Below are 25,458 nucleotides of genomic sequence, written 5' to 3'. Positions count from 1 at the left end.
ATTTCAATTTCAGGATGTTCTGTTAATGAACCATTTGCCTAGGCAGGGAGTCCTGGAAAAGTGAAGTCATACTAATGAAGACAGTAGAATAGCAAAATCATATTAGCGTAGACAGTAAGGCATGGTTTCAGTTCTCAATGTCCAGGCTAAGTATAGGGATAGAAGGTTTTGGTTCTCAGTTGCTAGTGGTGTATATCCATGACCTCCTTACATGGCAGTGATGACCAGCCTTTCTCAAAAAATAAAATGAAGTAAACTAGGGTTGAATTGCATGTAGTAAGAGTAACTATTGTTTTGTGGAAATTTTGTGTCAGTTATACATATGTACATGTGAAATGAGTCATGAAATAAATGTATTCCTTACAATGGATCTGGATCCAGAAATGTTTGTAATCTACTACCTTAGAGAAATGCTGATTGATCCCTCCCTAAGAGGGATGATCTCCTCTCTCAGCCAGTTTTTACGGCTTCAATCTAATCTTCCATTCTAGTAGTAGAGGAATATCTGGCTGTGTCAGGGAAGAATACTGAGAGTTGGAATGGAAGCCTTGTCCATGTAGATTAAGAGTTGAGCAGGAACTTTGAATCTATAAGGCTGTCCACCATTTTGGCAGAAAGCAAAAAGAATTCATGTTGCTACTACAGCACAAAAGATGGAGGCTAAACACAAATAACAACTTTCTACATAGCATTGTTAGCATCTAAAACAAATTCTTAAGAAGGCATAGGTTCCCATTTGGCAGAGATACAACCTACGTAGTCAGAGAACTAAATAAAATGACCTCTGGGGCCCCCTCCATTGGAAGGATATGATTCCAGAGAGAATCCTACAACAGAAGCAGGCAGTTAACCTGAGGTGTATTTATCTGTGTATCACCTCCGAGTACTTGATTCTGAGGTGTTTTTAGATAGAATGATAAATATGAAACAGTGGCCATGGAAGAGTTCTCAAGTGGGTCATGTACTTCTCTGAGGAAATTCACCACTTTAGGGCTTTAGAAGGCTAGAGCATTAGTCCCTCCTGCCCCCCTATCAGGCCTAAAATTCTCCAGAGGGCCCCATTACTTTGGATAAGGCACTATCATCTCTATTTTAAAGTGTAAATTCTCCTTTGCCTCATAATTTCAGTTGTTCATATTTGTTCTTCCTACTTATCAAAAAGAAGCTTGGATTAAAAAGAAAGTTTGAGAAGCACAGCAACACTACCTTAGTGGGAGTTGATGTGGTTTATTCAGGAATTCATTCAGCCAACAAGGATTAAGATTCATTGGAGACTGGATGTCCCTGCTTTTGAAGCTTTCATAGTCTGAAGCAGACCTGTAAACAGGTAAATCACAGCCTCTGAGTGTTGTGGAAAGAGCCTAGACTTCAAAGCCACAGACCTGGGAGGGAATTGCATTTCTCTCCTTTCTTAATGGTGCCATCTTAGGCCGTGCAGCTGAGTTCAGTTTTCTCATCTGTAAACTGATAAGAACAAAACCTACTTCACAGAACTATGAGGACCGTATAAAAGACAAAATGCTTCGGACAGTTAAAGAGATGATTTTATTCAGACTATGGTTATAGGGAGAATGCTCAAAGGGGAAAAATAATGAAAGTTGGGGTTTTATAGAGGCAGGTAAACAAAGAGGCATCAAAACGTCTTATGGGAGTCATGAGGAAGTATGGAGAGCGTCTTATCTCAGAATATGCCAGGGCAATGTGGTCCTTTACAATTAGCTGGGGGTTTTCTTTGAACACAGAAGGGTGGGGGAGTTTATCAACTGTGGCTGCTTTCTTGGAGCCCAGGGCTCAGATAAAATTCAATGTTGCCAAACATTTAGCATAGCACCTGGCCCGTGGTAGGCATTCAATAAGTGTTTCTTTCTCTCCCTTATTCCAATAGAAGAATGTACAAAATGGTGTGTGGGTTCAGAGAAAAACTGGAAGGTTTACTCTGCTTGGGAGAACTGGATTTGACAAAGGATCCTGAGTCTTAAAGGATGGATAGTGGTTTGCCAGAAAGATGGAAGAAAGAAGAGCATTCTAAATAGGGCTAACATAATAGACAAAGGCATAGAGGCTTATTAGGAGGTTTGCACTTTCAGCGATTGGCTGTAACTTCCTTGTGGCACAAGGAGTAACTAGACATGAGGTAGGTTTGAGAATAATTGTAAAAACCCTTGAAAAGCTATTTAATGCCTACTGTTTCAGGAAAACAGCCCAGGAATTTATGACTCTAACAAGATGAGGTTCTAGTTTATGAAACCCCTTCTCTACTGTGTAAGAGATAGAGGCAGGGAGACCAGGTTGACAGGTAGTATATGATCCAGAGAGGATCAAAGCCTGAACTAGAGCAGTGGCCATGAGGATGTCAAGGAGAAGACTGATTAAAAAGATAAATAGAATTTACTAGACAGATTATGTAATTATGGGGAGGGGAAGCATGATGTGAGGGAGGAGGTGGAACAGTGAATGATGATAATGTTAGTAACAATATAGGCTAATATTTCAAGTGCTTACAATGTGCCATGCATGGTTCTAAGAACTCTATACTTATCTCTTTTAATCCACACAATAGTCTTATGAGGTAAGTGCTCTTTTTTCTCCATTTTCAGATGAAGAAAATGAGGCATAACTAACTTGCTCATGTTTTCACATGTAGTAAGTGGTAAAACCTGAATTCAAGCGCAAACTGAGTTCAGAGACTGAAGTTTGGATAACTGCGTAAATAGTGTTGCCATTTACTGGGATCAAAGGATATAGCAGGTGGTTTGGGGGGGGTGTTGGATTTATGGGGAAAGAAGTTTTGGACAGGTTGATATTGAGTACAGCAGGCAGTTGATTACATGGATCTAGAGCTCCAGAGAAAGATTAGGACCAGAGCTGGAGACTTGAAAGGCATTAACATATAGGCATATACTCAGTAGGGGCCTCGGGACTGCCTTTAGGTAAATGGGATGCACAAAAGTGGGGCTGGGAAGTTAGATGTAGGTGAATGGTGAAACAAACAAGGGGAAGCAGTAGCTTGAAGACAAATTTGATCAACTTCAAGATTTCATAGGCAATGCCTTAGACTTGGAGAGTGCTTGTTTAATTCAAGTCCACTGGTACAACTGAAGGTGTCCTGCAGCACCACATGCTTAAGGATTCTTAGGATTGTTGAGCATGTTGAGCCAGGATGGATTCCATAGTGCCTATAGTAGGGTAAAAAAATCACCCCGTCCCCCACAGATACCTACAGCATAATCCTTGGAACCTGCGTGTGCTACTTTAAATGGCAAACTAAAGAAAGAAAAGAAAATGCTACTTTGTTAGGTAAAATAAATTTTAAAATAAATTTAATTGCAGATGTAATTAAAGATCTTGAAATGGGGAGATTATCCTGGATTATCCAGATTGGCCCTAAATGCAATCATGTGTATTAGAGGGAGATCTTACACACTTAGAGAAAAAGTGGAGACGGAGCTGAGAGACATTTGGAGATGCTGGCCTTGAACATTGGAGTCATGTGGCTACAAGGCCAAGGAATGCCAGTAGCTACCAGAAGCTGGAAAAGACAAGGAATAGATTCTCCCCTAGAACAGCCAGAGGTACTATGGTCCTGCCAGCTCCTTGAGTTTGGCCAAATAATGACTTTGGACTTCTGACTTCCAGAACTACAAGACAATAAATTTCTATAGTAAAACCCACCAAGTTTGTGGAAATTTATTATAGCAGCCACATGAAATTAATGTAGTACTTCCTCTAAGCTATCACTACTTAACACACTTGATCCAGTAATCCCTAATTTTCAATAGGTCTCAGGCCTCATTTGCCACATATTAGACTTAATGCTCTTGTTATGTGTTTTGGTCAAGTTTTCTTGGAACACATGGAACAGAGAGATCTTCAGTTTCATGGAGAAGGGGAAAGACAAGAGTCTTTACCTGAAAAGCATTATCCACAATTAGCCTGTAACCACCCAAAAAGTTCGTGAATGATTCTTGCAGACATGGCAGCTCCTCTGACTGGACTGGATCTTGAAGGGTCATATAAGCCATCTCCCTGTCTTTGGCTGCATACAACCAAGATCCTGCAGGTGAAAGGGTGTCGGGTTTCTGGCAGACACCTGGCCTACTGGTTGGCATGACTACTCAGGGCAGAATAACCATCGCATTCAAGAACCATAGGCAGACTACATCTTAAGAGAAGCTGGCTGGAGAAAGAAGCACATAAGGAAAATAGATTGGAATTTGTTGCTGTAAAAGTGAAAAAGAGCCTACTCACAGCAATGCTGTTAAGATTGCTAGCAACAGTTGTCTCTCTGAGTATTAAGATTGGAAAACAACTTCTATGACGATTGGGACAGAGTCCTGAACACATTTTAGCCAACCTGTAAAATCAGAAGGGCTTCCTAAAATTGCTTTCCTCCCAGAACTCCAGAAATTATCCAGAAAAACTAAATATACCTTTGTGGATGTTGAAACTAACATAGTGGTGGAATGCTGTTAGAGTAAACACCCTACAATTTTCATCTATGGAAGAGAAGCTAGAGATCACCCATTCTAAGCCACTCACTGTACAGATGTGAAAACTCAGATTTTTCAACCCAATTTAAGACGTTTATATATTAGATATTTGGTAGACTTGCTTTAGTGCCCATAGTGTTTTACTGGGTTAGGCACTGATTTGTGGCAATGGAAACGTACTTATAAACGCATTTCCAGTACACAGGGCAAGCACAATCCCTCCACAGCCAACCAGGGACGAAGAGTAAAATTCCTCCTGCATTCCAGATACCCGTTCCCCGCCCCCTCCACGCCCGGGTCTGGGACAGAGGAAACCAGGAAATTAGTGGAACGTTGAGCCTGAATGCTTGTAGCTGGTACAACTGCTTTGAGAAAAGAACACTTCCGGCCGGCGAGGACGTACCCCTAATTTGTGGTTAGGTCGACCCCAGCTTTCACATTCCGATTTGCCACGCTAACGCTGGGAGGCGGGCTTGCGTCGGGGTCACGCTCTCCCATTGGCTGCTGGCGCGGCGGCGGTTTGGAGTGAGGCTTGCACGTTGAGTGAAGGCTGTGTGGAGTATTGCTGCACAAGGATTGGAGACTAGCCCAGTGTCTGGTGGGAATCCGGGACTGGGTCAGGTCGGGGTCCCCGGGGGATGGATCGCGTGTGTAGTGCGTGGTCTGGGAAGTGCGTCAAAGAGAAAGAGTTGCCACCATTCTGGGCCCAGCGCGTCGTGGTCGCTTGGCTCAGTAGGGCCGAGTGGGACCAGGTGACGGTGTATCTGTTCTCCGACGACCATAAATTGCAGCGGTACGCGCTGAACCGCATCTCGGTGTGGAGGAGCAGGTAAAGCAACAGGCTCAGCCCTCCTGTCTACGTGCTGGTGGAGCCTCACGTCTTCCTTTGTGGAATTCCTGTAAGGCCTTATTCTCCAGTCTTCTCCCAAATTGCCCGATGGTGCCCCTTTGCGTGGTTTGGGCGTTGCCTCTCAAGTACCTGGGGGAAAGTCGCAGCCAAGCTCTTGCACTAATCCGGTTTGCAGAAAGAAAGGGGGCGTGCCTCAGCAACCTTCTTGTCAAATCTGCGAGCTTTTCCCCTTTCCCCCATCTTGGGGAGGATGCGGGAGGGACCAGTGTGGCTGATATAGGGCTTAAGGAATAGGTTAACACCCCAGGGTGGATTTCCGATTGGAATTAAAGAGGTTTTTGGTGGAGAGCTTACGTGTAAAATGCGGGCGCCTAGTCCAGTTGGTAAGATTGATTTGGGAGTGGACAAGGGATAAAGGTTTCAGAGATAGGATCTTCTCTACCAGAATGAATTGAGGGTTTCAGGATGAAAGAAAGGGGTGGGTCTATGCTGAATTTTGGGTTGATTGTGAGCGGTTAGATGTCCTGTGTGTAACCTAGCCAGCCTCTCATGCCCTGTATACTATTGGATCCCAGCGACATTACCCTCCCTCTTCCCACCTTCTTGATTTGTGTTCGTTCATGTGCTCTTGAGCCGGTATATATTTGTAGGCTATTCCAAGTATGTATATATATATATTCCAAATACATATATTTCGAATAGCCTACAGCTGTTCCAAATATATAGGTTCTGAGGTGGAGGGTGGACCAATGTAAGGGACCTTTATGATGGTGCTGGACTGTGGCCCTTTAGGTTAGGCAACGAACTCCCCCTGGCAGTCGCTTCTACTGCTGACCTGGTACGCTGTAAGCTCATGGATGAAACTGGTGGCTTGGGCACTGATGAACTTAGACTGCTCTATGGCATGGCGTTGGTCAGGTAAGACCTACATGGGTAGGGGTGGAGGGTGCTTTTGAGGGCAGGGGTGGGGTGGGGGTAGCATGTGATGAGCAAATCTTGGCATCAGGTGCTACTTGAAGCAAAAAGCCTCGTGTGTCCCTGTGTATGGGTCACCATGTGATTATTTGACTTGACAGCTTCTGTCAACACACATTCCTCTTTTTCTTTTCCTAAGATCCTTCTCTCTTATTTTTCTTTCCTTCTCTTTCTTGGAATGTGGTGGAGGTGGTTCAGACCAAGATCTCTGTGGGACTCTTCCAGCTTTGACAGCTGATTTTTTTTCTTCCCGTTTAACTCTTCATGCAGAGGAACTTTTTGAATGGTTCAATGTCCTTGGCCATGGTTTAATGTGGATTTTTCCAACTGTACCCCGTACTACCCTTTTCCCCTTCTCTCCACAAACACTGAAAAGTTGCTAAGCTGTGGAAGCAGAGATGTGGGCTGGGAGTTCCTGGCTTACAGAGTGACTCAGAGCACTTTTAGCTGTCTCATGCACATTGGCAAAAAATCTGCTACTGAGTTTTCTCATCTGTCAAAGTCTTTGTTCATCTCATCCTATTCCCCTTGTCAGCTTTGAAATCTTTCCTAGCTCTTCTTACCTTCTCCATTGTTTAGCTGTGTTGCCCGTATCATTTGATGTAGTCCTCTGTTCTGGCATTTATAACAGTATGTTCTAGCATAATATGCTATATTATGTCATGACTGTTCCTCCTAGACTGAACTCTTCAAGGGCAGAGCAGTTGTCTTATTCACCTGTATGGGTTCAGTACAGGGCAGACTCAGTAAATGTTGGACTGGATGGAACCATCCCTGCTCTCGCTGATACTAACCATAAGAACAGGACAGGATAGTCAGTGGAAAGGTTGTGGAAAAGTAAGGTGTCAGTAATTCAGCAACATGTTTTGAAGTCCCAGTGGTTTGAGTAAAACTGTTACTTGGGCTGTGCCACTTATTTCTCCCCTAACCCCAGGTTTGTGAATCTTATCTCGGAGAGGAAGACAAAGTCTGTCAAGCTTCCCCTCAAGTTTCTGGCTCAGGAGGTATGTATGATAAAGTGTTCTTTCTCAACTCTCTCTCCCAAGGAGGGCTCACTAAGTGGGGCATGGAGTGATGTGGGCAGAGTCAGACTAGCTCAGCTCACCACTACCCACCAAGCCCAACAAGAACCCCAGAGCCTCAGCCTCCAGCTTGAAAGAAGCAGACTTGCTCCCTTGATCATGGCTGCTATCTTCAGTGGGCTTGGCCTACCCAGCTTGCTGAGGATGACCCAGTGAAGCTGAGGCGCTCAAACGGAATGCATTACTGGGTGGGGACAGGAAAGAGGTGGCAGTCACAGCACCTGCCCTCTGGGAGCTGACAGTCTGAGGGAGGAGACAAGCTCAGCCAAGCAGCATGAAAATGCCAGGCATTCCTGCCATGAGTGAGTATGTGAGCTGTGTAGAGGCCAAGAGGGCAGGCCAGTTCTCAACCATCAAGAGAAACTTCCTGGAGGAGGTATAGGAAGGAGAAAGGGAGGGAGGAGGGGTAAAGGGAATCCAGGGAGAGGGACTGGTACAGACAAGGCAGAGGGAGGCTGGAGAAGGTGATTGTCAATGCTCATTCCCAGGAATCTCTTTGTGGGAGGAATGTGGTTGGTGGTTGGGGGAAGCAAGTGTCTTCTGATTTTCAAGATTAACCTCCTCAGAGCAGTAAAAGGAATAAGGAGACCTGGTTTCTCATCTTTGCTCTGCCACTAAGACCAGAACCTCTCAGGACCTCAATTTCTGTCTGTAAAATGGGGGGAGGCCAGGCTAATTCATCTCTGTGGTCCCGCCAGTTTTAAAAATTTCTAATTTCTGCACTGATACCCTCCCCCGCAATCAGGTGAACATTCCAGATTGGATTGTTGAACTTCGCCATGAGTTGACCCACAAGAAAATGCCCCACATAAATGACTGCCGCAGAGGTGAGTCCCCAGGGAGTATATCTATCACAGTTAAGCCCAGGGACCTGAGCTGGGTGGCACTGTGGGGAGAGGGAAAGGGAGGAGGGTCTCCACCTGGGGTCAGAGCCAGGACTAGGGTGAGGCAAGTGTGGTGCTTGCCTTGGACACAAACTTTAAGGGGGCATCAGAAGCTAAGTAATCAAGATAGATAACATTTTAATGTGGAAAAACCCACGATGAACAAAATACCAAATTTTTAAATGAAGACAGTATTGGTGTTACTGAATTCTTCTGCTTTAGGCTCCAATATGATACTCTTTGATGCCTCGATTACTGAGTTTTTCTAGCATTCCCTTAACTTTTGTGCCTGCGAAGGAGGTGGGGCGGGGTTGGGGGCGGGTTGAGAGGTGTGAGCCATCAAGTGTCATGAACCCAGGGGTTCTTTGGACACCCCATTCCAATTAAAAACGCCTGATTCAGCTTAACCCCTTCGTATTGGGGGAAACTGAGATCTAAAAAGGGGAAGAGACTTGGACAAGGCCATGTAACCAGCTGGTGGGACTGTCCCTGTTCTCCTACTTGTCAGCCCTGTGCCATTTTTGGCATCCCATCTCTAAGTCCAGTATTAGTGTTTTGTATTTTTTTTTCTTCTAGGAAAAGTGCTAGTAAGCAAGAGAAAGCAGAGAACAGGAGGTTAACCCAGAGCAAGAGGGGGTGCTTCAGATATTGGAGATTTTTGCCTTCTTGGAGCCCAGCCTCTTCTCTGGCACCTTCCCATAGTGCTTGCAAGATGAGGCTGCTAGGAGCTGCTTGCCTGTAGCTGCTTCTATTGCACTGCCTTCCTTCTTCCCCTCCTTTAGGCTGCTATTTTGTGCTGGGTTGGCTCCAGCAGACCTACTGGAGCCGCCAACTGGAGAACAGTCTGAGAGAGACCTGGGAGTTGGAAGAGGACAAGGAAGAGACAGATGAAGATGACCATGAGGAAGAAAAGAAAGTTATTGATGACGTCACAGAACAAAGATCGGAGCCTAAGGATGAGGGGAAGGGTGCAGAGCTGGATGTCAAGGCTGATGGAGACAGCAAAGAAAACAGAGAGGTTGACGAGCATTTGGAAAAGGTTCAGAGACATAAAGAGCTATATGGTAGGTGTCCTTCGATGGGCAGAGAGGGTCCCAGGATTCTGGAAGACTCAGGTGTAGCATTTCCTCTGGGGATGTGGTGAATCTTGGCTTAAAAGAATTACTGTCACAAACCATCTTCCTTAAGCCCTGTGAAGTAGGAGAGGCAAGAATTCTATTTACTCAAGGAATGAGGTGAGAGGGGCTCAGAATCCTATCAGGAAAAGGGGCTGGGCTGGCCGCCCTATCTATTTCCCCATTCTGTTTTCAGAAAGAACCCGAGAACTGCTGGTCTCATACGAAGAGGAGCAGTTTAAGGTAAGAAAGTGCCCTTCACTTGGTGTGTTGTCACCTGCCCCAGCCATTTCTTTCCTCTTGCCAGCTACCTGAGAGAAGTCCTAAGAAGGAATTGGAAAGAAAAGTGGCAAAGCTTGAGGGAACTTCTCGGAAAGAGAGAGGAGGGAACTAGGAAGGAGACAAGAGGAGCAGAGTTCAGTTGGCTGATCCTCCCCACCGATGGAAGGGAGTAGATGATGGAAGTTTGTGGATAATCTGTCCCACTGGGTGGTAGGGAACAACTGGGCCTACGTAGGTAGTTGCATAGCCCTGCAGTACTGCAGCTGATCATCACATGGCGCCCAGGAACTTTCCTGGATCAGGTGAGCTTGAGGGGTGTTGCTTTTAGCAGGAAGGGAGGTAGCTTAGAAGCAAGTTAGCTCAACCCTTCCTTTTCACAGATGAAGAAATTGAAGCCATGCATAAGTGAAGAGACTGGCCCAAGGTCACATATGCAGTTGGTGATAGAACCAGGATTAGAACTTGGGTCTTCTGATTTCCTTTCTTCCATAACCCATTGCTTCCCTTCATCCCTTGGCCCAAGGGTCTGCCCAACTCCAGCCAAATATCCCCACTGAATATCTCAGTATTGGGGTATCTGGTCATTGGGAGCCATAAGGAATTGGGGGGCAAGGGGAGGAAGAGGAGAAGGTCTGGCATTTGAGGGCCAGATAATTTCAGTTGCAGGGCCAATAGGGGAGTGATGGGCCCACCCTTGCACACCCTGCCCTGTCCCCTAAAGGGAGGTGCTGAGAGGTCCTATGGGACGGGGTCCTGAAGGTGTGGGGGCGGGTTGCCTGGCTAAACCAGCCTTCTGATGGGACCTTCTTTGCTGGCAGGTGCTGGAGAAATTTAGGCATTTACCTCAGGCCATTAAGGCATGGAATAACCTGTCCCCACCTGTAGAATGCATCCTGGCAGAGCTCAAGGGCATTACATGGGAGAACAGGTGTGTAACTAGGTAATCAGGGGCCACCTTACTCTCTAGGGTAGAATGTAGCAGCCTCACTGATAATCAGTTTCCATATCTCAGCTTGCCAACCTCTGCTGTAGGAAATCTCAGGGATGATCCTTATACCCCATGGGGTGACCCTGCATTCTGCATGACCCTTTTCCCCTGGCCCTGCCAGCTACCAGGTGGGGGTTGCCAACTCTGAATCACTAAAATGGCCAGGGGCAGGAAGGTTTCCTGTCAGCCCGCTTTGTTTCTGTCTGTCCAGTGGTATGTGCAGCTCTTGGCAACTAGGAAAAGTTTTAAATCCTTACCACCTCGCTGCCTAGCCCTTGTCTATAAGTTTGAGGTAAGCTCTGCTTACTTCATGGTTGGCACTGCTGATCTTTTTTTTTTGAAATGTTATTGGAGAGTATCAGCATCCCCCATATAGTCATGGTTGGGGAGCACGAGGGGCCTTCCCAAGGCCTAGCTCCTCAAAAGACTAAGTCCCTCACCCGTCAGTATGGCCATGAGCCTTCATTTCCCCCACCCCCCAAAAAACAGTGCTTAGTTAAATCCAGAGCAGTCAAACAATGTCTATCCATTCCTGTCCTTCCTAGCTCTTGGGTGGTCGCTACCTAAATTCAGCTGGAAAGGGCTTTGGGGAACTTTCTTCTGAGAACCTCTGGAGGCAGTGCTAGACCTTCCGAGCTGCAGAGGTTGGAAGGAATCTGGGATGGAGCTGAGCGCGTAGGAAGGTGATGAGTAGATGGCCTAGTGCGCCTGGGTGGGAGCCTCAGTGCAGGTTGGGGTCGCCCCTGGAGTCTTCATTTCCAGGATCCTTCTTAGTCCAAAGGTGTTTTATCAGTGTCTGTCCAGCCTATGCTTCTTTGCTGCACCCTTCAGCAGAGGGGTGGTTGGTGGCCCCCTCAGCAGGTGGAAAAACTATCCCTGTGCCTCTGTGCAGTAGTATATGCCTGGTTGTGCTGAGCAGGCAGCTGGCTGTCTGCTTTAAGTGCTCTTTCTGGATACTGGTATCTGAAGAGATGGGAGGTGGATAGAAGGACAGACAACTCTTTCCTCCTCAAGCCTGGTGGAGGGAGGGATCTGAGCTCATGTGACAACTCTCCAGGCATTGAGACACCTTGGGAGCGCTTGTTCCCCCCTAGGCCTGTTCAGCTAGGAGAGCCTCTTGGGGAACTGCTAGCTCTGGAGGAGACAGCTGGCTGCTGCTGCTTTCAGTTTAAGGTAGATGAGGATGAGGGATTACCCCTAGAGCCTGCACTTGCAACATCTGTAACTTAGTTCTGGGTTTTTGGAGTTCCTAGGATAAGGATCAAATTTGGTCCAGCAGTTGAGTCGCCAAAGTTCCTGCTTTTAGGATCTGAAAGAAAGCAACAGGGGAGAAGGGGAGGGGGGTAGGAGACTGGAGGACTGTCAAGAGAAATAGTTTGAGCAGGAACTAAAGTTTAAAAGCACTTAACCCTGTGACCCCAAACATTTAACTCCTCTGGGGGCCTGAGACTTTTCTCCATCTGTGCTTTCAGGCTTGTTCAGCTGCTGCTGCTCTTATTATGGGCCTTAGATCAGCTTGTGCTTGGTAAACGCTTATTCAAAACTCACTGATCCATCTCGGGCCCAGCCCCTGCCCCAAGAGGCTGAGGCCTGAGAACCAACTGTCAGCTGCGTTCCTTTTCCCCCATGCTGCTTTGACCACTTGAGCCAGAGGCATTAGCTGCTTTGGGAGTGGGGCAAGGTGGGGAGGGCATAGGAGAGATTCTTCTGTCTACTTCAGTTTGCTTAATTGAACGTCCTCTTGCTCCAGGGAAGCTGTGCTGGATGCTTTTCTGGATGATGGATTTCTCATCCCCACGTTTGAGCAGTTGGCAGCTTTGCAGATAGAGTATGAAGGTAGGGTCCTGAGGGCTCACTGCAGCCTAGGGTACTGTGTTTTGGGGGCAAGAACACCAGGGGTGGGCTGGGAGGCCCTGGGCTGGGGGGCAAGGGCTGTTACCTGCCATTCCATAGCCTCTGGAAGCCCCTCTGGGCTGAGCAGAACAGGGAGCCTCACTAATAAGCCCTTGCTGGGCTTTTCTTAGGTGGCCTGCAATTGGGTGGGGTGGGGTGGGATGGGATGGGGAGTCTTTATGCCGTTATTGTGCTGTGTTAATTGTGATTTAGCCACTTGCTAGAGAGCTAGAACAGCAGAACTGGAAGGGCCTTGTGAGGCCATCTAGTCCAACATCCTCACGTTACAGATGGACAGACTGAGGTCCAGAGAGGGGAAGGTACTGACCCACAGTCACACAGTGAGTTACTGACAAAGCTGAAGCTAGAACCAGAGTTCTTTTTCTTTTATACTGTTTTGAGTCAGTTTGTTTCCAGATACTAACTAGTTTCTCTCCCCGCTGTTCTGCTCTTCTCTTTCCTCCTGTTCTGCGGTGGGAACTGTTTTTGTTGTCGGGGCCTCCTTTCTTTTTCCCTCTCTCTCCTCCCCTTCTTTCCTCCTTTCTGTCCCTCCTTTCTGCTTTCTCTCTCCCTCCTGCTCCCTGTCTCCCATTGCCCACTCCTTGCCTTTCTCTTTCAACGGGTGTCCGTTGCAACCAGAAAACATGGACTTCAGTGACATCGTGGTGCCAAAGCCATTCTCTCAATTCTGGCAGCCCCTGCTCAGGGGCCTGCACTCCCAGACCTTCACGCAGGCCCTGTTAGAGAGGATGCTCTCCGAGCTGCCAGCCTTGGGGAGCAGTGGGGTTCGGCCTACCTACATCCTCAGATGGACCGTTGAACTGATCGTGGCTAACACCAAGACTGGTGAGGGAGACTAGCCCTAGCCCCAGGGCCTAACGCAGCCCAGACAAGAACATCTGCCACTGTCCTCAGCTCGGCTGAATAGCACCAGGCGGACACATCCCTGGTTAAAGGTTTAAGTTTGCCTGAGAGGGTCCTATGGCATCAGTGGAGAAATCTCCCTCCACCTTTTTCTTCTTAGAGCCAACTATACTGAGCTGGGGGCACATGGCCTGGAATGCTTTGAGCAACTAGGAGGTATAGAGTGGGGAGTATGGGAGGATAGGGAGGGACAGAGCCAAGGTTTTCAAAGTGCAAGGTTGGACAGGGTGGGGGCTTACTGGTTCCTTCTCACGCCCTCTCTTCTCTCTCAGGACGGAATGCCCGCCGATTTTCTGCAGACCAGTGGGAAACGAGAAAGAACTGGAGGCTATTCAACTGCTCTGCCTCCCTTGACTGGCCCCAGGTGGTTGAGTCCTGCTTGGGCTCACCTTGCTGGGCCAGCCCCCAACTCCTTCAGCTGTAAGTCTCTTGAATTCATCTTGTAAGAGGGTGACGCCCTGCAGGCCTCAGAGCTGCACAGCCCTAGAATGGCAGTTAGACGGGCCCTTGAGAGGACACCTACTCAGTCTCCCTCCTACTAACCGATGAGAGAACTGAGTCCCCAAGAGGGGAGGAGTAGAGTATTCTTGCCTGAGATCACACAGCTTAAGGCCTGGCTGAACTGAGTGCAGTGTGAGAATGGATGAGACAACTCCCTTAGAGTGCTTAGCACAGTGGCCTATACAGAGTAAGTGCATAATAAATGGTAGCTGCTGTTTATTATTGAACCTGTCTTCTGACTCTAAGCCCAGTACTGTTTCCTCTGTTATCTTCCCAAAGTATACCTCTCATAGGTGCTCAGCAACCTTCAGTGGCTCTCTGTTGTCTTCCTGATGATGTCTGGGCTTCTTAGCCTGACATTCAAAGATCTTTCTGATGTTACCCCAACCTATCATGGGGCAGATTTCCCTTAACCCCATCTGCCCTGGGCACTGTGATTCCCCTTTACCCAATCCGCCCTGGGCACTGTGGTCAAACTGAATATTGCACTGGTTCCTGTAAATACCTGTGGTTGTCTCCCTTTCCTTTTCTCTGTCATTCCCTGACCCTGAGCTACTTCCCTCATACTCATAGAAGGCTTTAGCACCCGATTCTCTTCCTGCTTTCTGGAGCAATATCTGTTTCATTTGAGTGACCCATCTGACACTCTGCAGCTCCTCAACTCTGGTGACTTTCATTCTCCATGACACTCAGCAACCCATTTCCACCACTCAGAGCTGTTCCATCTCTGAAAGCTGACACCCCAGCATCCCACTCGATGACCACCACCTCTTGTCCTTCCCGTCCTCACCCTCACATCACATGGCATCTGCTCTTTGCCTGCATCCAGACTCCATCCCTCCATTTCCTACCTCACTCATCCTTGCTTCCCCTTGATCCTGTCTGTGGTTGATCACTTCAGCCACTCATCAGGACCCTTGGCTCTGCCCATCCTTTGTCATATCTGACTTGCAAACCCCCAAGCTGGGATTGATCCCTACTCTGCTTCCCCCACTCCTCAGCCCGAGGAGCTGAGCTCTGCTGGAGAAAACCACATAGCACTGCGGATTGCTGCCACTGCAGAGGTATGATTTTTAATCTCGGGCCAGGCCTCAGTTCTGCTTATCTGAACTTTTACTTGTTTTCTGCCCACTTTCCCGTTTCCTGACTGTTGTAAACCCTTACCACTCACCTCAAGCCCCTCCCCCTTTCCCATTTCACCCTAGCTTCCTCGAGCACGTGGAGGCATCCAGCAGGGCCCCCTCGACCCAAGGTCCAGTCCTCGTGAACTGATCTGCGGCTCCACTCAACCTTCTCACCAGTCTCAGGATGAGGTGGCCTTGCCCCACCTCAGAGCCTGCTCCTCCACCTGTGCTCTGGAGCCACCTCTGCCAGCATCGCTGGGGCCTCATCCCAGCCTCTCCCTTGCTCTACTGGCTCTTGCTCTTCAACCTATGAACGTGCCTGAGTTTTTCTCATCTTAAAACAACAATAACAACAACACAAGCAAAATCTCCTTTGACCCTGCATCCCTCTGTTGGGTTATCACCAGCTTATCACTCCTTCCTCTCCCATCAGAACATCTCAAAAGAGTAATCTACACTCAACAATCTCGATTTCCTCACTACCCTCTTACACCTCAACCTGCCGCAATTTGGCGTTCACCCCTAGAGCTGCTTTGACCTCCTAATTACCAAATCCAGTGGGCCCTTGTCCATTGCTGTGTCTGCTGCATTGATGCTGTTTACCACTCCCACCTTGAAATGTCTGCTTTTTTACTAGTTCCTATAAAGTGCCGAGGCCCAATTCTCTTTATCTAACCCTGGCCTTTTCCCCAAGATTCACCCTCCTATATTTGACAGCAAGTCAGCTATCTCCCCTTGGATGTCCCACAGGCACCTTATTGTGACCAAAAGAGAATTGGTCATCTTACTCCCCACCCCAACCCCAAAGTGGTCTTCCTCCTCTGCTCCCTATCTCATTTGGTGCCGGCACCATCTACCCTGTCATGTTGACTCTCAAATATTTCCCAAATCTGAGATTTTGTGTTGCTGTGTCTACTTCCCTAGTGTCTCCTTCCCTCTATCAGACTAAGCTTTTCAAGGGCAAGGGCTCTGCATAGCCATCTGTACCACAAGACACCACACAAGTCCAGGTCCCAAATAGGCCTCAGTAAACATTGTTGAACTAAACTATACTCTGCTGTCTCATTGCCAGCAGTTCTGTCTTTGGTGGGAGCTGACTCCATGCTGGGGGAATGAATGAAGTGGGAGTCTGGATGCCAAGACCCTCTTAGTCCCCTGATCGCCCCATAGAGCCAGAGTCGTGCACCCTGATGCCATTCAGGGCACAGTAGTAGCTTAGAAGAGAAAAAAAGTAGACTTATAGACAGTGTCAGCCAGGGCAAGACTGGCAGGGGATGGGACTGAACCAAACAGCCAAATCTCCAGATGTGTGTGCTCTAGACCGGAAGTTATATGGATGGGTGGGAAACTGGGAGGAGAACTACAAAGGCCTGGAGGGGCAAGGAAAGCATCACAGACATTTGAGCAATTCGAGCACGAAAAAGAATAAAGGAAGTTTCAAAGCCAGAAGGAACACGGCATGTGTATATAATGGGGGGAGGGAGTGAAAAAAGCAGCATGGAGAGGTTTGGATAGGTGGCCTTCAAGGTACTTTCCAATCCTAAGTGCCTGCAGAGTGGAAGCTGCTGGTCTTGGAGAAGTCTGGACCACAGAGATCTCCCAACCCAAGCATACCAGAGGGATGCGACACATGCCAGCAGTAACAGCGGCTCACTTGGGTACGATTCCTTGTGCACAGATCCTGCTTTTGCCAGATAATCAGTGAATCTAGTCCTAATCACCCCATTACACAGAATGGGAAACGGGATTTCCCCAGGTATTATGCTGCAAGTCAGTAGCAAATCTGCAAGTCAGAGCTGGGACCAAAATCCAGATAATCCAGTCCTTACTCCTGTGGTGTTCTATTAGATCGCATTACTGCAAAAAGCATGTGATTAGGCACATACAGAACGTGGCTTTTGTTTTCTCCAGAGGAAAAATAAAAGATACCACTGGCAATTAAGTGTCAGGCATGGTGCTGTGTTTTTTGTAGAAGTTACTTCATTAGACACAGCAGTCTTTGGAGATAGAGGTATAATACCCTTATTTGACACATAAGAAAGACATTGAGGCTCGGAGGAGCGAAGTGACTTATCCAAAAGTCACATGGTTTGTTGATGGTGGGGGCAGGGATTTGGACCCAGGTTTTGCGAGTCCAAAGTCCACCTCCTTTCCACCAACCTGACCTGTGACCCAGCAAACCTGAGCAAGGAGATGCATTTTAAGATTCGTATCACCCCTGCACCTCAGTGGTCAGACTAGACAGCTCGAGATAGCAGGTATGTAATAATAAACAGCGGTGATATGGCATCTTGCCAATGTCAAGTGCCTGGGAATATTTATTATTAATCATACTAATGGGCCACAATGAGAGAGAAGAGAGTTTCTCTCTGGCTTTTCCTCTAGTAAGGCTGGAAGCTTTTCAAGAGCTTCCCCCAGCCAGCCAATATCAATTCAGTTTGAGCCAGTGTCCTCTTGGAATATGAAATTAGCCCTACAGAGGGTCTCCCAGTTGAGTCACTAGCCCCCAGCAACCAGTGACCACGCATATGTGGCCAGTCTACCTGTGAGGCCCAGAGAGAAAACAGCCCCCTGAGAATATGTGGCCCCTCTATGAACGGTCCACAGTTCAAACATCATACACCTAGAAGAAACCGTCCCATCTGTCCACCCCACCCATGCCTCCATCAGTGGCCAGGTGCCTTCTAGGTACCCGGTTAAATGTGAGGCTCTGCAAGGGGTTTTCACCCTCTTCCTCCCCAGAAGCTCTCCTCCCCAGCGGCTGTGTATCTGTTGGTGGGTTTGCTGTTAGCGCCGTCCTATGTGTGCACTATGTCACCATCTTTAACTCTCCTGCCTGATTCCTGCCATCTGGTCATCAAGCTGTGCTCTCTGTCCGTCCGTCTGTCTGTCTGTCGTCTGTCCTTCACAGCTTCTCCCTCTCATCTCCACTGCCAGTGCCCTAGGTCAGCCTTCACCAACTCTCCCTGGTCTCCATGCGTCCAGCCTGCCATATCCAGGCCGTCCTCCACATGGGCACCATGGAGATCTCCAGAAACGCAGCCTTCCCTTGTGCTCAATCATCAGGTGACACCTCCGCCCAACACACACACTTCACCTTTGTAGCCTGCTCTTCCTCCCACAGCTCCTCAGCACAGCCCTTCCCCTGGAGCCAGGCTTCTCTCGCCACATGCACACAGCACAGTGTGCTAGCTCTTGTCTCTGCATAAAGCTGTCCCTCAATCTCGCCTGTTGTCCTGTGCTCTCTGCCTCCCCCAAGCTCCCGTAGTGCCCGGGCTCTGCAGTGCTCATCTGGCCTCCCTCCCACATCCTGCTTTGTCTTGTCGACTGCTGCTTTTTTTTTTCTTTTTCTCCATTCCAGGCTGGGCTGTAGTTGTTCCCAGAAAGGTATCCCACTTTCGTTCGAGGCAGAAGGAGCCCAGCACACTTCCAGGCATATCTTCGGAGCTCAGGACAGATTGCTCAGCTAGGCCAGGGGAAGAGAGGGATCTGCCATTCTCAGGTCCAGCCCTGCAGGCCTATTGACTAGTTTGTGTATTTACATGGCATTTTAGTACAGATTAATAATAGCTATCATTTATTGCATGCCCACTGTGTGCCAGGCACTGTGCCAGGCATTCTATAAGTCGTGCCATTATTTTCCTCATTTTCCCGAGAATGGAAGTGAGCCCCAGATGAATCACAGAGCTTGTTCAGGGTTCATGGTCTTGTTTCTGTGTCCTGTCTGCTCTACTGCACTGCCTTTCAGAGGCAGGTCTGGAAGCTCAGAGACCAAGTTCAAACCGTGGAGTGTTGGGTATGAAGTGACTTGAGATTTTGAATCTTTTTACCCCGTCCTTCCCTTTGCTCAGCATCTTCAAAGCCATGGGGCAGCTCCTGCCAGATGAGGACCAGGAGAAACTTCTGGGCATCTGTTCCATTTATACCCAAAATGGAAAAAACAGTCTGGCGCAGGAGGGCTCAGAGGCCTCCCCCATCGGGAAGTCTGCATACACCCTGGACAGCCTGTATGGGAACCTCAAACCGGCTGGCTCCTGCTCTGGGCCTGAAGAAGCCCAGCCACAGAAGGAGCTGGGCAGCCTTAATAATGTCAAGGAAGATGAGAAGGAGGCGAAAGAGGTCATGGAAGACCATGTGGAAGAGGAGGAAGAGGGAGAAGAGGAAAATGATGACCGGGAGAAGTGGGGGGAGGATGATGACGCAGATGATGATGATGACGATGACGATGATGATGATGATGATTATGAAGACGACGAAGAAGATGATGAAGGCAGAATGGATGTGGAGCCTTTCTCTGTGGAAGTGGAGTCCCCCACTGCCGAGAATGCCAGGCTCCTGGCCCAGAAAAGAGGAGCTTTGCAGGGCTCTGCATGGCAAGTTAGTTCAGGTAAGAAGCCTGACACCCACTTTCTCCTCACACCAAACTGCCCTTACTGGCTGGCTCTTGAGGCTTCCTTCCACCCTAGAGCAGAGATGGAAAAGTTGCAGGAGGTAGCCCACATAACGCAAGCCTGGGTCGCAGTCTGGTGTATGGATAACAGCTAGCTTCCCTACCCCTTAGGATGAAGAGTGTAAGCACCAGGGGCCTAAGCACTCATGCTGCAGGCTGCTTCACGCAGAGAGCATGTTCAGAGGGCATGGTGTGGGTGTGGGTCCTGCTCAGCAAAACCAAGAAGGACACGAGAGGTAGGGGGTGGATATATGTCTGATTCAGCATGTGTTTTTCATATGCAGTGACGCAGCGCAGGGAGAACACAGTACTTTTTGTATATACGAGGTCTGGCAATTAAGTTCACGAACTCATCCTAGAAAAAGTGCTACATACCTCATTGCTGATTATCACTACGGTCACCTTCAAAGTACTCCCCTTGGGAAGCTATGTACAGATGCCAGTGCCTAGTCCACCCTTCAAAGCAATTTTGGAACTCTGTCCGGAATGACCATCAGAGCTGACATTGCATTACACTTGATGTCCTGAGTGTCATCAAAATGTCTTTCTTTAAATATTTCCTTTGTCTTCGGGTAAAGAAAGAAGACATTGGGTACCAGATCAGGTAAGTAGGGTGTGTGTTCCAATATAGTTATTTGTTTATTGGCTGAAAACTCTCTCACAGACAGTGCCATGTGAGCTGGAGCATTGTCGTGATGCAAGAACCATGAATTATTGGCAAAAAGTTCAGGTTGTCTAACTTTTTCACGCAGTCTTTGCAGCACTTCCAAATAGTAAACTTGGTTAACTGTTTGTCCAGTTGGTACAAATTCATAATGAATAATCCCTCTGATAACAAAAAAAGGTTAGCAATATCATTGCAACAAGTTCTTGAACCTAATTGTCAGACCTCATATGTGCGCGTGCATATACACATGGAGGCTGGGTGGTGATGAGACAGGGTTTTGCTGTGTGCATGAGAAAGAAGGAAACCAGGGGCATTAAATCAGGAAGTGGAAGAGCAGGAGAGTGAGCATAAGGAGTGACATAGTTTTTAGGTGAGCATACAACTTAGTGAGGCAAAGCTGGGAAGGGGGCAGGGAGGGCTGGGTGGTAAGAAAGTGGGGGAACATGAATATGCTCCTCCTGAGGGTGGTCTTTTGAGTGCCCTCATTTAGGTTAGGGAGCAGGAACCTTAAGACAGGGTAACCCCAAAGGAATGAAGAGTCTGGTATGTGTGTGCGTGTGCGCGCGCGCACTTGCGTGTGTGTTTGTGTGTGTACGTGTACAAACTTAGATATGGGGCACAGCCTGTGTGATGGAGCCTAAGGGAGGGAGGGAAAAGAGCTGGGACTGGGTGTGGTGTAGGGTGGGTATGGTGGGGAACCATAGCAAGAGAGGGGAGGCAGTAAAGGAACTTGGGGGGAAGGTGGAGCCTTTGCCCTTGTGTAGATGTGTGTGCAAGGGCTGGGGCATAATGAGAGTGCTAGCGGTGAGGGAACATGTTTTTGTCTGTGTGTCTCAATGGGTGTGTGCCTGCCCGTGCTGGACAAAGCAAGGCACAGTGAGAAATCTCTTAGGGCAAGGAGGTCTGTGTTTGTGGGTCTTTGTAAATATTGAAAGTGAAGGGCATTGACACAGGCAGAGAGAGAGTGTGTGTGTGTGTGTGTGTGTGTGTGTGTGTGTGTGTGTGTGAGAGAGAGAGAGAGAGAGAGAGAGAGAGAGAGAGAGAGAGAGAGAGAGAGAACAGGCTATGAAAAGGTCATTGTGAAGTCACTGTACATGCATCTGTGCATACACACATACGTAGTTATGGATGTTTTGGGAAGAGGAGGCTGGAAGAGGAGGCAGGGTTGCCAAGACCTATGAGGACCAGGAGGTATGTGTGTGAGGGAGAGAAGTGGCAGCACTGAGGTGGGAGTGCATGGAAATTTGTGAGAATAGGCAGTGAGACCGCCATCCAGAGATTGCTTGTGTGTCCATGTTGTCTCTGACGGAACACGTACAAGAGTGTAAGGCTAGAGAGACGAGGCAGTGATGTAGACAGGGTTGGGGATGTTGGCGATGGAGAGGGAGGATAGTCAGGTCAGTGACATGGGGGCATTGGTCCTTGTGTACACAGCTATCTTTGTACATACAGGGCAAGGCAGGGTGTCAGGACAGGCACAACTTCGTTCCTGTAAAAGAGCCAGGGGGTAGGGAGATAGGCAGGCAAAGGAATAGCCCTTCCTGACAGGCTTCTATGGGTAACATAAAAAGTTAGTCCAGGGTTGATACTTTCTAGAATGCATTATGACAGGGAGAATTCTTTGGGTACCAAGAGGCCAGAAACTGGGTCTACTTGGAGAAGCTCATTAGTGAAGGCTTCAAATGAAAACACTGGATGTATTGGTGTAAGCGTGGGGGTGGGGATTTAGTGTAACACTGTGTGGACAGTGTGTAAGGGATGGGGCAGGGCAGAAGGGTTGAGAGTGTCTGTCATAGTTCATTCTCCAGTGGAGTATCTCTGGGATGGGGGAAGGAAGGAGTGGTTTGTGAACGTGGAAAGGCTAGGACATTAAAACCTTTCCCTCTCCCCTTTGCCATTGCTTTCTCTGTGTGCATACACATATGTGGGGATGCAGTGACACTAAGATTATTGGGTTGTGTGCCTGTGTGAGAGGTCTAGGAGGAACAGAGTGAAACTGGGAACATTCATTGAATGGGGGGCTCGATCTGTGTGCTTGTGTGTACAGGTAGGCAGTGGTGGGGGTAGGGTATGCAGTAAGACAGCCCTTCCTAGACAAGGAATGTTCTTTGTGTGCAGCTGGTGGCAATAAGACTGCAGGGGGCAGGAGGAACATAATGTCTCTGTGAGGAAGTCCACCTTGAGGTGCTGTGTGTGTGTGTGTGTAAATCTGTCAAGGCAAGGCCACTGAGAAATGGCATGGCATTCAAACATGTCAGAGTTTGTGTATACATATGTAGGAAACCTAGATTATTCAGATACTCTGTGAGTTTGGGGAGGAGGTGCAGTGGGAATTCTGGGGCATCCAGACTCTCCAGGATATATATGTGTGTGGAAATGGGGGTGAGGGTGAGACATTGAGGTAGCGATATAAAGCCAGATCTGAAACAGATGTCATTGTCTGTGTCTGTGTGGGGACATGTCTGGGGACGGAGAAGAGTGGAGAGGAAGAAAAGTGTTTGTATTTCTGTGCCTGGTGTGCAGGTGAGTTGTGGTGCTGGTGGTGTGTGTGTGTCTACACACACATGGGAAGAAGGGCCATAAAGAGTGTATGGGGGAGTGGGGAAGGGGTGGGGACTGCTGAGGTGGACAGGAGCTCTGGAGAAGTGATGCAGAGAAGAGTGAGGCTTTAGATACACGGAGCCCATGCTGAGTGGGGTCATTGAGGTGGGTGGGTAGATAGGAGAGGTGGGCCTGAGAACTAGCTAACCAATCCGCTCTTGCCTCCTCCCTTCACTCCACAGAAGATGTGCGGTGGGAGACCTTCCCTTTAGGCCAAATACCAGGTCAGACCGAGGACCCAGCAGAGCTTATGCTGGAAAATTATGACACCATGTATCTGTTGGACCAGCCTGTGCTAGAGCAGCGGCTGGAACCCCCAACATGCAAGAAGGGGTGAGTGCCCGTGGTGGCAGGATTTATCTCCCCTTTCTCTGCCTCCTGCAGGAGGGAGGAAAGGAGGAAGAGGACACAAAGTGGGGTGGGTGGGGGAGGTAGCTGCCCTTAGTCAGGGCCTAAATGAGTGAAGTGTAAGCTCCAGTCCCTGGCTGGGCCCTTGCCAGGACTGCCAGCCCCTAGTGGGGGAGCCAGTGAGGCGGCCACGCAGAACTGGCTTGACACCCCTCTCAGATTCCATCCATGTGTGAGTGTGTGTGTGTGTGTGTGTGTATGTGTGCATGTGCGCATGTGCATCTTGGGAGGAGATAATTCCATACCTTTCAACAGGTTCTCTAAAGGGTCTACAACTCTCAAAAGTTAAGAACAGATGCTCTAATCCAACTTCCTCGTGTTCCTAAGGAGAAAACTGAGGCCCAGAAAGGGGAAGGGATTTGTCCAGAGGTGCACAGAGTAATCAATAGGCCTCCCCACACTGTCCAGGCATCTTGGTAGCAAGGCTTGTGCAGGGCTTCATGCTCTCCCTCAAAACTTGCCTCTGGATTACAGGTGTGGGAGCCCTTGGGTCATCTGAGAGCCTCAGTAACCAAGAGGCCCTTGCTGAGGGTCTCTGCTGATAACTCAAAAGGAGCCCGTCCAGGAGGCCCATACATTCTGTAATGTGGGGCAATCACGACTGGGAGAATCCTGTGTGTACCAGAGACAGACCTCTGTGGGCCCATGAAACTGAGAGTTTATCCTTGTGTTACCTGACCACTCCCTGGGAGATGAGCCCATCTTCCTCTGGACATTCAGAGAGAGGGCTACAGAACCCAGGGGCCCAGCAGCAGGCCAGGCATGGACTCATCACTGTCCGAGGCCAAGGTGCAGCAGGTCTCTTGGAGAGGAGAGGAGGCAGCCGGGGAAGCCAGTTAGTGTATAGTTGGTAGTGGTACCCACAAGTCTGAAAGAGGGACGGAGGGAGGGAGGGAGGGAGTGAGGGAGGGAGGGAGTGAGGGAGGGAGAGAGAGATTGAGACACCTCCTCTACGCTAGGGTGAGGCTGGCTTGATGAGCACCAAGGTATCAAAGGTGAAGTGTGGGCAGGTGGAGCTGATTTGACCCAACTACCATACCCCCTGTAGCAGGGAGGCTTCTTCCACTGGAGCCGGCATTCCTACCACGGCTCCTTGTCTCAGCTCCACCCACTTGGCTTTGTGCCTTGAGCAAGGCCCTCTTCATCGCTGGGCCTCAGTTCCCTTGTCTGTAAGATGGTGGGTGATGGGAGGGGCTGGGATTAGATCTATAAGGGTTTTTTCAGCTGCAGTAGTGTAACCATGGATCTGCTTGAGAGGAGGTATGATAGCTTTGCTCTCAGCTGTCACCCTCATCAACCTGGAAGGACCTTTGACCTGCAGGAAGCAGGGGAAGCAAGAGTGTTCTGAACAGGGCCAGGGAAGGTGAGAGAGCAGTGTCTCCCTAGAGGAATCTTAAAATCCTGGGGTGGGAACTGGGCCCAGCCCTGTAGCCTAAGCCTGGCTTTGGGCCTTTTAACCGGTTTTTGGAGGTGGGAGGGTTCCAGCCCTGGGTGCTCTGGGTTCCCAAGCTCTAGGGCCTTGGAAGAGGCCTGTTAAAGCAGCCACTTTCAATATCTTCCTGCGGGTGGGGTGGTGCAGGTCCCCCTTCTACCTCCACCTACATATCTCTGTTTTAATCTGGTTTATATATTGGGGCTCTGCATAAAGTTTCATTTGTAAAGTTCCATTCCTTCCCTATCTCCTTCAAGTGAGGGGAGGGCAGAGCCACCACTGGGTCCCATCTGAAGTGGTTTCTCAGATTTGCTCTAGTCTTTTCTTTTTAAAGCTAGGTGAGAGGGAGGACCCTTCCCACAGACACACACACATCAAACATCATCCTTACCCCTTCCAGAGCCTAAAGTTGCCTCCTTCCTTGACTGAGTCCCCTGCCCATCTCCGCAGCACCCTGGGCCTGAGCTGTGGCACTCGCAATGGCAACTGCAATGGCAACTGCAGTGGCAACTGCAGCAGCTGCAGCAACGACAGCAGCAACTTGGAGGGCCTTCTCTGGAGCCAGGGTCAGCTGCACAGGCTCAAAAGTGGCCTGCAGCTCTTCTGAGGCCTGCCTTGGTGCCATTCTTGCTGTGACAGCAGCCCACCCTACCAGTGCACCTGATGTTCCCTGAAAACAATCTGGGAGACAGCCCGAATCAGCAGCATCAGCTCATCTTTCACCACAATGGCATTTTAATTATGTTTTGTTTTGGTTGGGTTTTTTGAAAAAAAAATAAACAGGCAACTGTT

General features: G+C 48.7%; 1 protein-coding gene across 13 annotated transcripts; it reads left to right on the top strand.

The window, feature by feature from the left end:
- The first annotated feature begins 4,946 nt into the window (after positions 1-4,946).
- LAS1L (LAS1 like ribosome biogenesis factor) lies at positions 4,947-25,458 on the top strand. 13 transcript variants are annotated; one of them, XR_013992919.1, is made up of 15 exons: positions 5,000-5,319; positions 6,133-6,258; positions 7,250-7,319; positions 8,143-8,224; positions 9,064-9,345; positions 9,593-9,639; positions 10,497-10,606; positions 12,417-12,502; positions 12,850-12,900; positions 13,199-13,405; positions 13,756-13,903; positions 16,654-16,766; positions 18,960-19,495; positions 23,009-23,159; positions 25,117-25,458. XR_013992919.1 is itself a non-coding variant. In XM_081042131.1 (15 exons), the coding sequence occupies exons 1-14, from the start codon at positions 5,129-5,131 to the stop codon at positions 24,580-24,582; spliced, it is 2,211 nt and encodes a 736-aa protein (XP_080898257.1). In that variant the 5' UTR covers positions 5,000-5,128; the 3' UTR covers positions 24,583-24,597; positions 25,117-25,458. The 13 variants fall into 13 exon arrangements, 10 of the variants coding, with proteins under 10 accessions (XP_080898259.1, XP_080898257.1, XP_080898258.1 ...); XM_081042131.1 differs by lacking the exon at positions 16,654-16,766 and adding an exon at positions 24,459-24,597; XR_013992920.1 differs by having other exon boundaries at positions 5,008-5,319; positions 23,012-23,159.

This window comes from Rhinolophus hipposideros (assembly GCF_964194185.1).
Source record: "Rhinolophus hipposideros genome assembly, chromosome: X".
NCBI lineage: Eukaryota > Metazoa > Chordata > Mammalia > Chiroptera > Rhinolophidae > Rhinolophus > Rhinolophus hipposideros.
Note: the sequence above shows the minus strand (reverse complement) of the source record. Positions and strands in the feature narration are given on the sequence as shown.